The sequence below is a fragment of the Bombina bombina genome, chromosome 3 (assembly GCF_027579735.1).
Source record: "Bombina bombina isolate aBomBom1 chromosome 3, aBomBom1.pri, whole genome shotgun sequence".
Classification (NCBI taxonomy): Eukaryota; Metazoa; Chordata; class Amphibia; order Anura; family Bombinatoridae; genus Bombina; species Bombina bombina.
This window is the reverse complement of record NC_069501.1, coordinates 1,199,553,565-1,199,567,276: the sequence shown is the minus strand read 5'-3', so window position 1 is coordinate 1,199,567,276 and position 13,712 is coordinate 1,199,553,565. Positions and strand designations below refer to the sequence as shown.

Genomic DNA, 13,712 nt, shown 5'->3' with positions numbered 1-13,712 from the left:
TACAATACCGGTTAAGACGCTACACTGAAAGATTCTGATTTTCTGCCGTTGCCGGGTATAATCCTCCTATAATTGATTATAAAAGTATGGGGTATAATTGAAGCCTAGTCCCCGACAACAAATACAGACGCTTTATGGATGTTTATGTTTGACGAGTTTTCCCTCTTTATAAACCGGACACTGCATATTTACATAAGCACGTAATCCTTAACTTATAATTATTATCAGACATGGCAGGGTTAGATACGGGAGGCTTAGACACAGATGAGACTCTAAGCACCATAGTTACAGCAAGCTCCACAATATTAATCACTGAGTTACCATCTAATAAGTCCAGTGACAATGAACATGATTTATTTGACATGGGGACCAAACGTAAATACCTTGATCAAATCTTTGCTGAAAATCAAGATATACAAGAAATTGCAGATATAAAAAAGATGTTTAAGAAATTGCAACACAATCTAAGTGTGGATCTTAGGCACATGTGGGATATAGTGGCTTTCCAAAAATATCTGGATTCTCAACGTGTCCCAAGGGGACTGCGAATTAAAAAATATCCCTCTTTTGAATTTGAGGACACTGAAGACCAAGAAGAATGGAATGAAGCCCTAACCCAGTGTTCCTTTAAGCTGATTAACATCTTAATAAGGGTAAAAGAAAAGAAGCGTGAAAAGCTAAAACCCACTATTACACAGATTAAGGATGAATTAAAGTTAATTAAGAAAAATGAAAACTACCAGAAATATAAGTTAAATATGGATGAGAATATGAAAAAATTGGATGGTGAGCAAGCGCTCAGAAAAAGCAACAAGTTTATCAGAGATAAAGAAGACTACGAGGAAGGCAGAGTCTATGACTGGGCTGCTGTAAGACAGCACGAAGGCAAACAGATATGAAGAAACTGAGGAATGTCAATAAAAATCAAAAACAACAAGGCTTTAATGAAAATAAGATTAAAAGCAACACAAGTGAAGTACCAAAATTTATCCTAAAGAATAAGCGCAAACAGGATAAAAAAGTAGTCTTCAGTACAGATGACGGGGACACAACAGATTCCGAGGTTACCCCCAAAAGCATTGGAGGGTCTACCTTGTCTTCCTCCCTTTCCTCTATTCCTTCTCTTTCCTCTCCCTCCTCTTCTCCTCCTGCTTCCCCTCCCCCCTCTTCTTCCTCTTTTTTAGGAGAACCAACGTTGGAGGAGCCCCAACCGGATGTCCGTCCAAAAACAAGAAGAATATTGCAAAAAGAGAAAGAAGAAGAAGAAGATGGAAAAACAAAAGGCGAAGCAAAGAAGAAAAAGAAGAAGGGACATTAACCAGTGACATACATAGTATTAACAATACTGTAAATAGGGAATATAACAACAATGTTGTAAATATTTCTAATTACACCTTAACTCAAGATGAAATCAAAGTCTTATCAAAAGGTTTAGGATTTGCACCAACAAGAAAATTTTCAAGTTTTAACACATTGTTAGATATAAACAAATTTGTTCGTAAATTGTCTCTAAAAAGATATTTTACACTTACAAAAAGTAATGCTGATATGCTTAAAAATGATCCCAAAAATCCATATGAAGCTAACAATGAGATTACATCACATATAAATTTTGCAGATGCTTGTGCAGTCACTGATTTAGTCAGCTTATATAGTGAGGGACTTGAGACATCCATATCTGGACCAGTGCCAACCCCCAAGAAGCATAGATCTGACTTTTACCCTACACATTTCAGAGGCCCTATGATAAATGCTTTCCAGAAATCTGTTCAAAATAATATCTTTGAACTTGAGAGACATGCTAAGGACACTGCTGCCCCCTTTAATCTGACTTTCAGAGAACGCCAAGCATTAGATAGCCTGGGAAATAATAGAGATATTGTAATTCGGAACTCGGACAAGGGGGGCAGCATTGTGATTATGAATAAACAATTGTATTTTGATGAAGCCTATAGGCAACTGTCTGACAGAAAGGTGTATAAGAAACTTAATACCAATCCCTCAAAGGTCTTTCAACACAAATTGATTAAGATAGTTGAGGAAGGAATTAGTTTGGGACTATTCAAAGATACAGATTTGGATATGTTGGTACCCCGGTACCCAATTTGCCCCATCTTCCATCATGTCCCTAAAATTCACAAGGATGTGCGGTGCCCCCCCGGGTAGGCCTATTGTGGCTGACATTGGCTCATTGTTTGAGCCAATGGCAGAATGGGTTGATTCGATATTACAGCCACTTGCTGTGTCCCAGCTGTCCTACCTTAGGGACACCTCACATCTCTTGTTGACACTTGACAATATAGTCTGGAAACCAGGTTATACCTGGGTAACAATGGACATTGTCTCATTGTACACGTCTATCCCTCAATCACTAGGAATACAAGCTGTTGCCTTTTTCTTGAATAAAGAATCCAAGTACTCACCTGAGCATATTGAATATATTTGCAGTGTCTTGAACTTTTTATTGTCACACAACTATTTCGTGTTTAATGAAGAATTTTTTCTTCAAACCTGTGGCACGGCATGGGCGCAAAATTCGCGGCCTCATTTGCAAATATATTTGTTGCCTGGTGGGAACATCTTTACATATATACCCCTAATAATCCCTGGCAAAATCGGATTGAATTACTAGTACGTTACATAGATGACCTGCTCCTCATTGTTAAGAATCCTATTGAGGACTCACAATTTAATGATTTTTTGTCATATTGTAATCGTCATGAGCTAGGACTTTCGTTCATGGGGGCCTTCAGTGAAGAGCAGGTTAACTACTTAGACCTTAATCTGTGTATTGATGATATGAAAATTATTACTAAAACATACCGCAAACCAACTGCGGGAAACACAATTCTTTAAGCTTCTTCCCAGCACCCAGACCACCTTATTAAATCTATTGCTAAGTCTCAATTTTTGAGACTTAGAAGAAATAATAAAAGTAATTTGATCTATGATCAGCAAGCCAATGAACTTAGAGACAGACTTGTAGAAAGAGACTACAAATATAACTCATTGGAACTATGCAAAGGAAAAAAATTAGAGAGGTCAAACCAGAATATAGCAAAAAGAGTCACAAAACTAATACTGAATTTGATGACTCCATAGTCTTTTCAACCGAATATAGCCAACAGTATGATGAAATTGTAAGTATACTAAAAAAGCATCTACATATTTTAAAGGCAGATGAGACTCTTCATCCTTACATCAAACATTGTAAATTTGTCCCTAAAAAATCTAGGACTTAGTCTCAAATGTTGTCCCCTAGTCAGGTCACGTGCAGTTCACACAAAAATCATAGTACATGGCTTAAAAAAACAGGAACCTACAGATGTGGAAATAAAATCTGCTATACATGTCCTAATGTTTGTATGGGGCATCAGTTTTGTAGTGAAGTAACGGGTAATATCTTTGACATTAAATTCTATGCCAACTGTAGTACACAATATGTAGTCTACTTATTGACATGCAACTTGTGCCACTGTCAATATGTAGGCAAAACTACAAGAATGCTTAGGACGAGGTATAGTGAACACGTTAAAAACTATAATAAAGATTCTACTGTTGCCAATCATTTTAATAATTTTCACTTTACTCACATTGCAAATTTATCTGTGCAAATCATAGATATGGCTCTAATGCCAACTAGGGGAGGAGATAGGGCTAAAGCTTTGGAGAAAAAGGAGCTATACTGGATTTTAAAGTTGAAAACCCTTGCCCCTCAGGGCATGAACAGGGAATGTGACATTAATTTTTTTATTGATAACTAAAATTATTGAATTGATTGTTATCTGGATTATGTTACATATACTTTTTTTGCCCTGTCTTATCTTACCAATTAGTTTTGGGTATTTCATATAATTTGGGTGTTCTCTATTTTCTATTTAAGTTATTCTTTATTTATTTATTCATTTCTTCATATCTGTTTATTATTTTTAGATTATTTTTATTCTTAGTTTACTTTTGCTAAAAATGTATTTTCATCTTTCTCCATTTTCCTCATTAGTTCACGTATTCCAATCAATCATCAGCAATGTCAAGGTCTATATTGTCTGTATCTTTATAACTTTATAACCCTATAATCTTACACATATTCTTTATGCTAAAAGTAATCCATTAAAATATTGTACCGATTGATTAAGGATCACAACAGCTTAATGCTTAATCCAATTTAATAAATAGTGTAGGTATCTTTGAGGATGTTAATTTCATTTTATTTCATTTCTTTAGTGTATATTTAATTAATTCATTTATAACTGTTTATTATTATTATTATGTAAATTAATGACTTTAAATTTTGCTTTTGCACCAAATGAATTAATAGCCTGTAAATTATTTGTGGTCATCTCAGAGTCTCATAAAATGTATTACATGTAAGCCATTTGAATCATTATATCTAGTATCTAACAACAAGCAGTCTGTTTTTTAACTTCCCTTATTTATGCAGGTGTGGCAATGAAATAGTTAAATCTATAGCTCACACTGCATAAATAGACGGGGTTTCTCACAGAGCACCTTGTCTATGAGTAAGTGCCTGTAGGGGGCGCGAAACGCGTAAGATTATCCTGTTTGTTTTTACCTGCCATGTCTGATTTACCTTTTAAACATTTTTGAATAAATTTTGAAGTTTTAATTACCAGTTTTGGAGTGAGGGCCTGCCGTCCTTCTTCTTCATTAAACTTATTAACCCCTATTCTGCCGCTCCCGACATCGTCACCACAAAAAAAAATGATTAACCCATATTCCGCCGCTCCCCAACATCGTCACCACTATAATAAGTGTATTAACCCCTAAACCGCCGCCCTCCAGCATCGCAAACACTATTTAAATATTATTAACCCCTAATCTGCCGTCCCGCCCCCACTATACTAAAAATGATTAAGCCCTACACCGCTGCCACTATAATAAACCTATTAACCCCTAAACCGCAAGCCCTCACAACAAAATATATTAAAATAAACTATTAACCCCTAAACCGAAAGCCCCCCATATCGCAATAAACTAAATTAAACTAGTAACCCCTAAACCTAACGCCCCCCTAACTTTAAATTAAAATTACAATTACCCTAGCTTAAATTAAATTAAAATTTACCTGTCAAATAAAAAAAAAACTAAGTTTAAACTAACAATTAAACTAATATAATTATTAAACTAAAATTAAACTAACTAGCAATTAAATTAAACTAAACTACACATTAAAAAATCCTAACATGGGGGGACGGAGCCGGCCGTCGTGAGTTATGGCCACGCATTAGTGTGAGCTCCGGTTGCCGATGCCCATAAACACTTAAGAAAGTGGACATATCACCAGCAGAAGTCACATAGCCACTCAGGAGCAAAAGTGGCATAACTACCGGACACTACAGAGGAACCTGGGAACATAGGTGTGGAGATCGCAAGCGCATCTGGTAATGAGGCCTAGCGCACAGCCGCCATCTTAACACACTTGCCTATAAACTGAACAGCGCTTACACAGACAAGACAGCTGCTGCAGAGAAATAGTGATGGCCATAGACATTGCCGCATTGACATTTAAATGTAAGTGACCAAAAACTTAGTGCTGGAGTGTGTAATAACAGAAGCGGGGCATTTGGGAAGCACCCTGGGAAACCACGCTGCCGAACACTGTGGCAATTAAAAAAAAAACACGGAAAGAGTGGCCTTTATTTACACGGCCCTTACCCACACTAGGATGCCTCACATTAGCACCAGTTAGAAATGAAGCTTAATAATACTGCCTTTACATACACAGCAGTACAGATGTGAATTGGATTATTTTGACACGATCACAGCCCACATTATGGGGGAGAATTAATAGCACGCCACAATATTGTCACTTAAAGAGACCCTGCACTAATAATTACCTTTTCTCGTGGATCACTTGCCCTGAGGATAAAATAATAGCCATTCAACAAAAGGGCATAGAGATGTCCCCAAAACGGATATCAAAAGCAGGAAAAGACATTAAAAAGCCTACAACGGCGCGCACTACAGTGAGCTCCTTTTTTAAAGTGTCAGATTCACAACTGCCTGCTCTACCAACAGAATCACAACAGCCCATGATATCCTCATCAGATAGTGCAGATAGCGATATAGAAAGACCAGTTCAACTCTCTAAGGCCTTTCTGGCTACTATACCTTCCAAAAACGATCTAGACAATATTGTAGTAAAGGTAAGGGAATGCATCAAAGAAGAGATGGAAAGCTTAAAGAGAGATATTACTGAGGTGGGCAATCGAGTAGAGGCCTTGGAGGAAGACGTGGAATACAATCAAACTGAAATATCCACATTACAAACTACCACTCAGACTCATGACATGCTAATTATACAGTTACAGGACAAAATGGAAGAGCGCCGCCAGAACTTGCGTATCAGAGGGATCCCAGAATCTGTTCTACCAAACACTATACCTGAATTCCTCACGGGCCTGTTTTCATCACTTTTGGGACCTATAGCTGACATGGACATGGGTATTGATAGAGCTCATAGAGCACTCCGGCCCAAACCTGCTGACCAAGCACCACCACGCGACGTTGTCCTCAAGCATGGACATTTATTATAGGTGGCGACGGTGTAGGGGGGGCCAGAGTAGGGGTTAATAACTTTAATATAGGTGGCGGCAGGGTCCGGGAGCGGCGGTTTAGGGGTTAAACTATTTATTTAGTTGCGGCCAGGTCCGGGATCCGCAAGATAGGGGTTAATAACTTTATTATAGGTGGCGATGGTATAGGGGGGGCAGGATAGGGGTTAATAGGTATAATGTAGGTGGCGGCGGGGTCCGGGAGCGGCGGTTTAGGGGTTAACATATTTAGTATAGCTTGCGGTGGGCTCCGGGAGCAGCGGTTTAGGGTTTAATAACTTTATTTAGTTGCGGCGGTGTAGGGGGGACAGATTAGGGGTGTTTAGACTCGGGGTACATGTTAGGGTGTTAGGTGTAGGCAGCTCCCATAGGAATCAATGGGATGTCGGGCAGCAGCGAACATAAACTTTCGCTATGGTCATACTCCTATTGATTCCTATGGGATCCGCCACCTCCAGGTACGCTGACCCGGAAAAGTGCCGAGCGTACCTGCTAGTTTTTTGATAACTAGCAAAAGTAGTCAGATTGTGCCGCACTTGTGTGCGGAACATCTGGAGTGACGTAAGAATCGATCTGTGTCGGACTGAGTCCGGCGGATCGAAGCTTACGTCACAAAATTCTACTTTTGCCGGTATCTAGGGCTTGATAACTAAGGCGAATCAGCCTTGCCACAAATACGCTGTGGAATTCCAGCGTATTTGAGGTTGACGGCTTGATAACTAGGCCCCTATGTCTCTCTTGATTTAAAAAGACCTGAGAGTGTATTTTTTCTTTTGACTGTAGCATTACAACTTTGCACCCAGGCGGATATCCCCAGGAGGGTCGGACTGAAGACAGGTTTGAGATATATATATATATATATATATATATATATATATATATATATATATATATATATAGGAGAGAGAGAGAGAGAAAACTACATTGTGTAGTTCATTAACAAATCTAGACAGGCCAGAAGGCTTGTTTTTCCTACAGAAAACCTCTGACTACATTGTTTCCAATGCAGCAAAGGATTCTGGGTTATTTTTTCAGCAGATTCCCTTTACGCCAAAGCATCGCTGTTCACACAGCTTATAAGCTTAGCTAGGGTTAGTGCAGTGATTCATAACCATCCCAGGACAGATTGTTTCGTAGTTATTACTACTCATCAGCTGGGAGAAGGTTTGAAGCACTGCTGGGTGAAGTTGATTCCGGGCAAAATACAGCAACATTTTAAATTAGGGGTAGGTAAAAAGTGAGTTTAAAATCCTCCCCTACGCACAAAATATAGAGAAAATAACTCATTGTGTAGTTCATTAACAAATCTAGACAGGCCAGAAGGCTTGTTTTTCCTACAGAAAACCTCTGAATTACATTGTTTCCAATGCAGCAAAGGATTCTGGGTAAGAGTAGCAATAACTACGAAACAGTCTGCCCTGGGATGGTTATGAATCACTGCACTAACCCTAGCTAAGCTTATAAGCTGTGTGAACAGCGATGCTTTGTGCTGAAAAGCAGACTTGAAGTGAAAAGATGTGTCATTGTGAACCTAATTTACATATCTTACCCAGAATCCTTTGCTGCATTGGAAACAATGTAATTCAGAGGTTTTCTGTGGGAAAAACAAGTCTTCTGGCCTGTCTAGATTTGTTAACGAACTACACAATGAGTTATTTTCTCTATATTTTGTGCGTAATGGAGGATTTTAACTGACAAGTGCAAAAAGCTTTCTTCTAGCGCTATCACCCCTCTTGTGGGAGCGTTAAATAGTGCTCCACTTGTAATCTGGCTCTAAATGTTAAATGTTGAAATCAGGATTGAGGTAAGGACCTACTTTTGTTTTGGATTCCTAGGGGTCTTTCATTTATATCAACAACTCTGGGATGTCGCCTTCAATCCAAAATATTGGATACAAGGTAATGATAGAGACATCCTAGAGATGCTTGTAAGTTATTTTTTATTAGGAATTTAGGGTCACACTATATGATACCATAGATGTTGGGAGGTTAGTTTATGGGATCACTGTGGCTGGTTCTTTAGATACTTTATTGTTGTTTGATTGGGGTCTTGCAGAATAGTTCTTTGGATGCTACTGAAACTTGTGTTCAGGGGTCCTTTTGGTTCTAGGTTGCATTTTTGGGTGGTAAAGGTGCTGTAGGATGCCATTACATACCAGAAAAAGGTGCTAATTTTGGGGTAGGGTATATGGGGAGACCTTTGCGAGCACTGGAATTTTTTCTGGCAGGTCAGTCAGGGTGCTGGAGTATTTAAGGCAAACCGATTATGGGTTCTGGGGATCCTTTCTTAAAGAAACCATTTTAGATGCTGGAAGACCTTTATTAGTGTTTGTTGGGTTTCCCTTATAGACATCCTTCATGAGTAAAGGGTGCCTCCTAGGTGTGTGATGTTGCACTGGGGTGTCACAGAGTTTGCTGGTCGGAGAGGGACACAAGAATGTGGGGTGTAAGATGGAGTTAGCATAAGTAGAGGATTTTGTTAGGATTTGCTTTTTCTTGAGGTAGTGAGGTCATGGTTTGTTATATTTAGTGGTTAATGAAGAAAGAAAAGGATCATGATTAGATTTTAATTTGGAGGATCAGTGTCAGATAAACATCAGCATTTAAATGTAAGCCAAATGCATACAAAAAGAGAAGCACTCTACAAGGAACGAACAGCAGCTTAGTGGCCTGTTCTTTGGCGAGCTACCACCCAGGAGCAGTCTCTTTTAGCCCAGTTGTGCTTTTCACAGAGGAGAACTTTCCTTTAGTATATCAGTCTGATTCTGCCTAGTAAGGTCAGTCTAACCCCAAAATACCAAGTAAGCCATCTGCACTGGCTTCATACTGCCTTGCTACTGGTGTACAAACTTATAGGCATATCAAACCCACAATTTTTCATGATTCAGCAAGAGCATGTTATTTTAAACAACTTTATTGTTTAATTTGCTTCATTATCTTGCTCACCTTTGTTGAAACAAATACCTAGGTATGCTCAGTGCAGCAAAGCACTACTGACTAGCTGCTGATTGATGAATGCACACCTCTTGTCATTGGCTTGCCTGATATGTTCAGCTAGCTACCAATAGTGCATTGCTGCTCCTTCAATGAAGGATAATAAGATAAGTACATTGGAGAATTATATGCTCTATCTGAATCATGAAAGGAAAATTTTGAGTTTCATGTTCGTTAAATACCAGGTCAAAGTAGGAACAATAAAGAAGGGGGTTGTGCAGGATTATTGGCAGCTAAGCTGTTTGTGATGTCAATGTAAAATGCTTTTTAGTACTTTCCAGAATAGGTAAAACAATTTCTTGTGAGTTGTTGCCAGTGTTTGCTGGCTTTAATTAGCAAAATATTGCTAGAACATGTTGATCTAGTCTTCACATTTTATCCCTGAAAATTGTATCACTTCTCACTGGTCTTTAATTCTGTGCATAGCAATGTTGTAGTACAGATAGCAAAGACTGGTTGAAAAAATAGTCAGTAGCCCTTAATGACCCATGCGGAGAGATTTGCTATAGTAGTGCTCGATTTTTAAACAATGGGAATTACTTTTGTGTGGTCATTTGCAAAAAGAAGCATGGAATGTAACCAACTTACTATAGAACCTTCCAAGACTCAATTGATCTTTCTCAAATCCAACTAATGGACAAACATATTATCTATCATTTTTGGTTGTTATTCATAGAATTAACAGTTTCTCTCCAAGGGAAAATATTACAAAGAAAAGCTGTTAAAACTTTGTCTCTAAGATGCTACTGCCTCTCCAGTTGTATGAGATGAAAAATGTATCTTTGTGTTCTTTCAAAATGGAATGTGATAGAATGTATTGTTCAACGGACTTCTTCATTTATCACAAAGACAAAAATGTATTTTGTTTGTTTCACTTGGTTCTGGTGATTATTTACTTGAGTAAACTTATAGGCTACAAGTTTGACAAATCCTATTTGCACAATGTAATTCTAAACAGAGATGATGAAAAAAAGCAGTTTTTAATTTTCAGATATAAGGAATGCTGTGTTATATTTGATTCGTACACATACACATTTATTTATTTTTCTACTGCATATTTGATAGAGCTGATGACTTTTTGTTTAGATGCAAGCATGGGCCAAGACACAGATGTTGCAAACACTATGAAGACAATTGCATCTCCTACTGCATTAAGGTAAGATGATGTCCAAACATGTGAGGACTGATGAAAAAAAGTTAAATAATAACAAGATGCATAGGCAATTGTGCCAGGAACGTCCTGTGTTACATAAAAGCTATGAGTAATTGAACTTCACTTTTATGTTGCCTACTGTTTCTTACGCCAATAACCTTTTCCAAGAACATGCATACTATAGATGATAATAATTTGAATTCCACATGCAATTAATCTTGTTATAATAACATGACTTGAACTATGACTCATTTTTTGCAGTCGAAAAAAATAAATTCCTGCTCTTCTTGTGAGTTTGAGAATGATTTATGTATCCATTGGTATACAAGACTTCTTAGTGGGAAAATATTAATGCGGTCTATATTATCTTCTGCCATCAAGCTTAGAAATAGATAAAAGTTTTAAGCAAACAATTAAACAATATTTGTTTTATATTTTTATATTTAATTCTATTATTTATACACGTGATTAATGTTAATGTATTCTTTAGGTGCTGTTGAAAAATGATAATTTTACTTTGGTTTTTCAGGATGCATATAAAAAAACACATTATATTATTTTATTTTTCAGGTTGTTTTTCAACTTACAAAATTACTATTAATGTCTGCTATTATCTGATATTTGATATCAGCTATGCACAATTATATGATCTGTGATGTCAGCAATGATGTTAAAGCATTTTGTTTTGTAATCAATTAATGATCTATGTGATGTAATTGATGATGTCACAGATCATCTGGGGTAAGGAGATCAGATATAATATAGTTATACATATAGGGGTTAAAAATTTGCACACCCCTGAGACTGACTCACTACTCTCTTGTGGGAAGTAGCTACATTTCAACAGAAGATTCCAAGAGAAACATTTTAAATACAAATAGTTCAGATATTTCAAATGATCTGGGAAGTCTGCATTTTTTCAACACTTTCACTATTTTTGTAAATATATAATGGGCCAGATTAAGAGTGGAGCGCAATATTTGCGAACCACTCATAACAGCAGTGCACACTTCCATAGACTCCAATGGGAGTCAAGTTCTCATGTCATGAGATATAGCATGAGAACTAGTGCAGCGAAGGGGGTAAGTCACGCAGCGACTTATATATGTCTATCTATCATCTATCTATCTATATTTATATATATATATATATATATATATATATATATATATATATATATTGATCATATACATATATATTTACAGGGAACACACAGTTCCCATATACCGCAATGTAAAGGCACTTTTCAGTGCTGTTTTTTATCTAACAACCCAGACCCACCAACTTTAAACCATAAAAATGGCCTTTTCCATCTAAAGGGGAGGAGAGTCCACGGCTTCATTCATTACTTGTGGGGAATTAAGAACCTGGCCACTAGGAGGAGGAAAAGACACCCCAGCCAAAGGCTTAAATACCTCCCCCACTCCCCTCATCCCCCTGTCATTCTTTGCCTTTCGCCACAGGAGGTTGGCAGAGAAGTGTCGGAAGATTCGGAGTAGTCTCTTATGGAGGGTAGTACTCTTCGGAATGGGACTGGAGTTTTAAGTAGTCCTGTCAGCCTCTCAGTGAGAGCATGAGTGAATGTTAGAGTCCGGAAATGCAGGGAGAGTCTTTCTGTGAAACCATCCCGACTCATTTTAACAGCTCCATAAGCTTGTTAATGAGTTTCTCTGCCTGCTTCCTACACTCAAGTCCAAGCCAGGAGCGATGCTACTACACTGTCACACTTGAGAGGCCATGTTCCTGTTCTATGGCATAGATTCTGGCAAGATCGTTTCATTTTTTATACACATAATGAGAACGCAGGAAGACAGGGTCACAGTGTAACACCTTTTATCTTTATAGAATCAAGGGTTAATATCCCTGGAATGGGGATTATTGAACAGGGGGGGGTTTGTACATAATGTTGTTTATTGTGTCATTGCTGCGATATGTGTGAGATGAGGCTCTGGCAATGGGTGGACTTCAGGTTCATTTCCGGGAATATTTGTGTGGCCGATTTGGCATGTTTTTTTTCCCTAGTGCTGGGGCAGTCCTGCAAGGTATTCCTTGTGACCGGGTGTGGCCTATTCGACCTCCTCTGCTTGACCGGCAGTTGCAGGAGACAAAACGGTTTCTGTGGTCCGGGTCATAGGAGGTGGTGAGTTCCCCGGCCATTGGAGGTTATAAAGGTGCCATTTTTCCATATTATATCTAGTCCATAATAAAGGCGCAAGCTATGGAGGACTCTGACGCATTAGAGGGTACTCCCTCTTTTACAAAGTCTAATACCTGTTTATTGTGAGGAGGTTCTGGTAGATCTGCCTGCTCAACTATGTTCAACATGCCTTGATAAAGTTATGACATCTAGAAAGAATAGGATGAATACTACTACTGAGCCGTCCACCTCTGAGGGTTCTCCATCCCGCGAGGTGCGTTCCCTACTTTCATCTCTGATTACACATGCAGCGCCCCAGGGCACGACCAATCCTCCTGCAGGAGAGATCTGTTGGCCGTCAGATTTTGCAGATCAACTGCAAAATCTGACGGCCATCTGGCGATCATCTGGCAATGGTTTTATTCTGGTGACGGCTCTGAGAGTCTTCACAAAGGTTCTGGGGCCGTTCCTTGCAGTAGCCAGATCCAGAGGCATTGCTGTGGCGCCCTATCTGGACGACATCCTAGTCCAGGCGCCGTCGTTCAGTCTCGCAGAGGATCACTCGACGGCTCTTCTTCTTTTGCTCCAATCTCATGGTTGGAAGATAAACTCAGGAAAAAGTTCCTTGTTTCCTAGCAACAGGGTGGAGTTCCTGGACACGATAATAGATTCTATATCCATGAAGATATTTCTCACAGATCAGTGATGCAGGAAGATTGCGCCCACCTGTCGTACCCTTCAGTCCTCCTCCAGCCCCTCTGTGGCTCAGTGATCGGGCTCATGGATGTCCAGCATCGATGTCATTCCGTTCGCCAGGTTCCATCTCAGGCCTTTTTAGTTTTGCATGTTGAGAC

The 13,712-nt window shown here is 38.7% G+C and overlaps 1 protein-coding gene across 1 annotated transcript in view; it reads left to right on the top strand.

Annotated features, from left to right (window-relative positions):
* The window catches only part of TMEM135 (transmembrane protein 135), an 898,466-nt gene that overhangs the window by 837,767 nt on the left and 46,987 nt on the right, over positions 1–13,712 (top strand). The window contains exon 9 of the mRNA XM_053708634.1: positions 10,655–10,724. Coding sequence (XP_053564609.1) covers positions 10,655–10,724 — 70 coding nt within the window. The remainder of the gene's footprint in view (positions 1–10,654; positions 10,725–13,712) is intronic.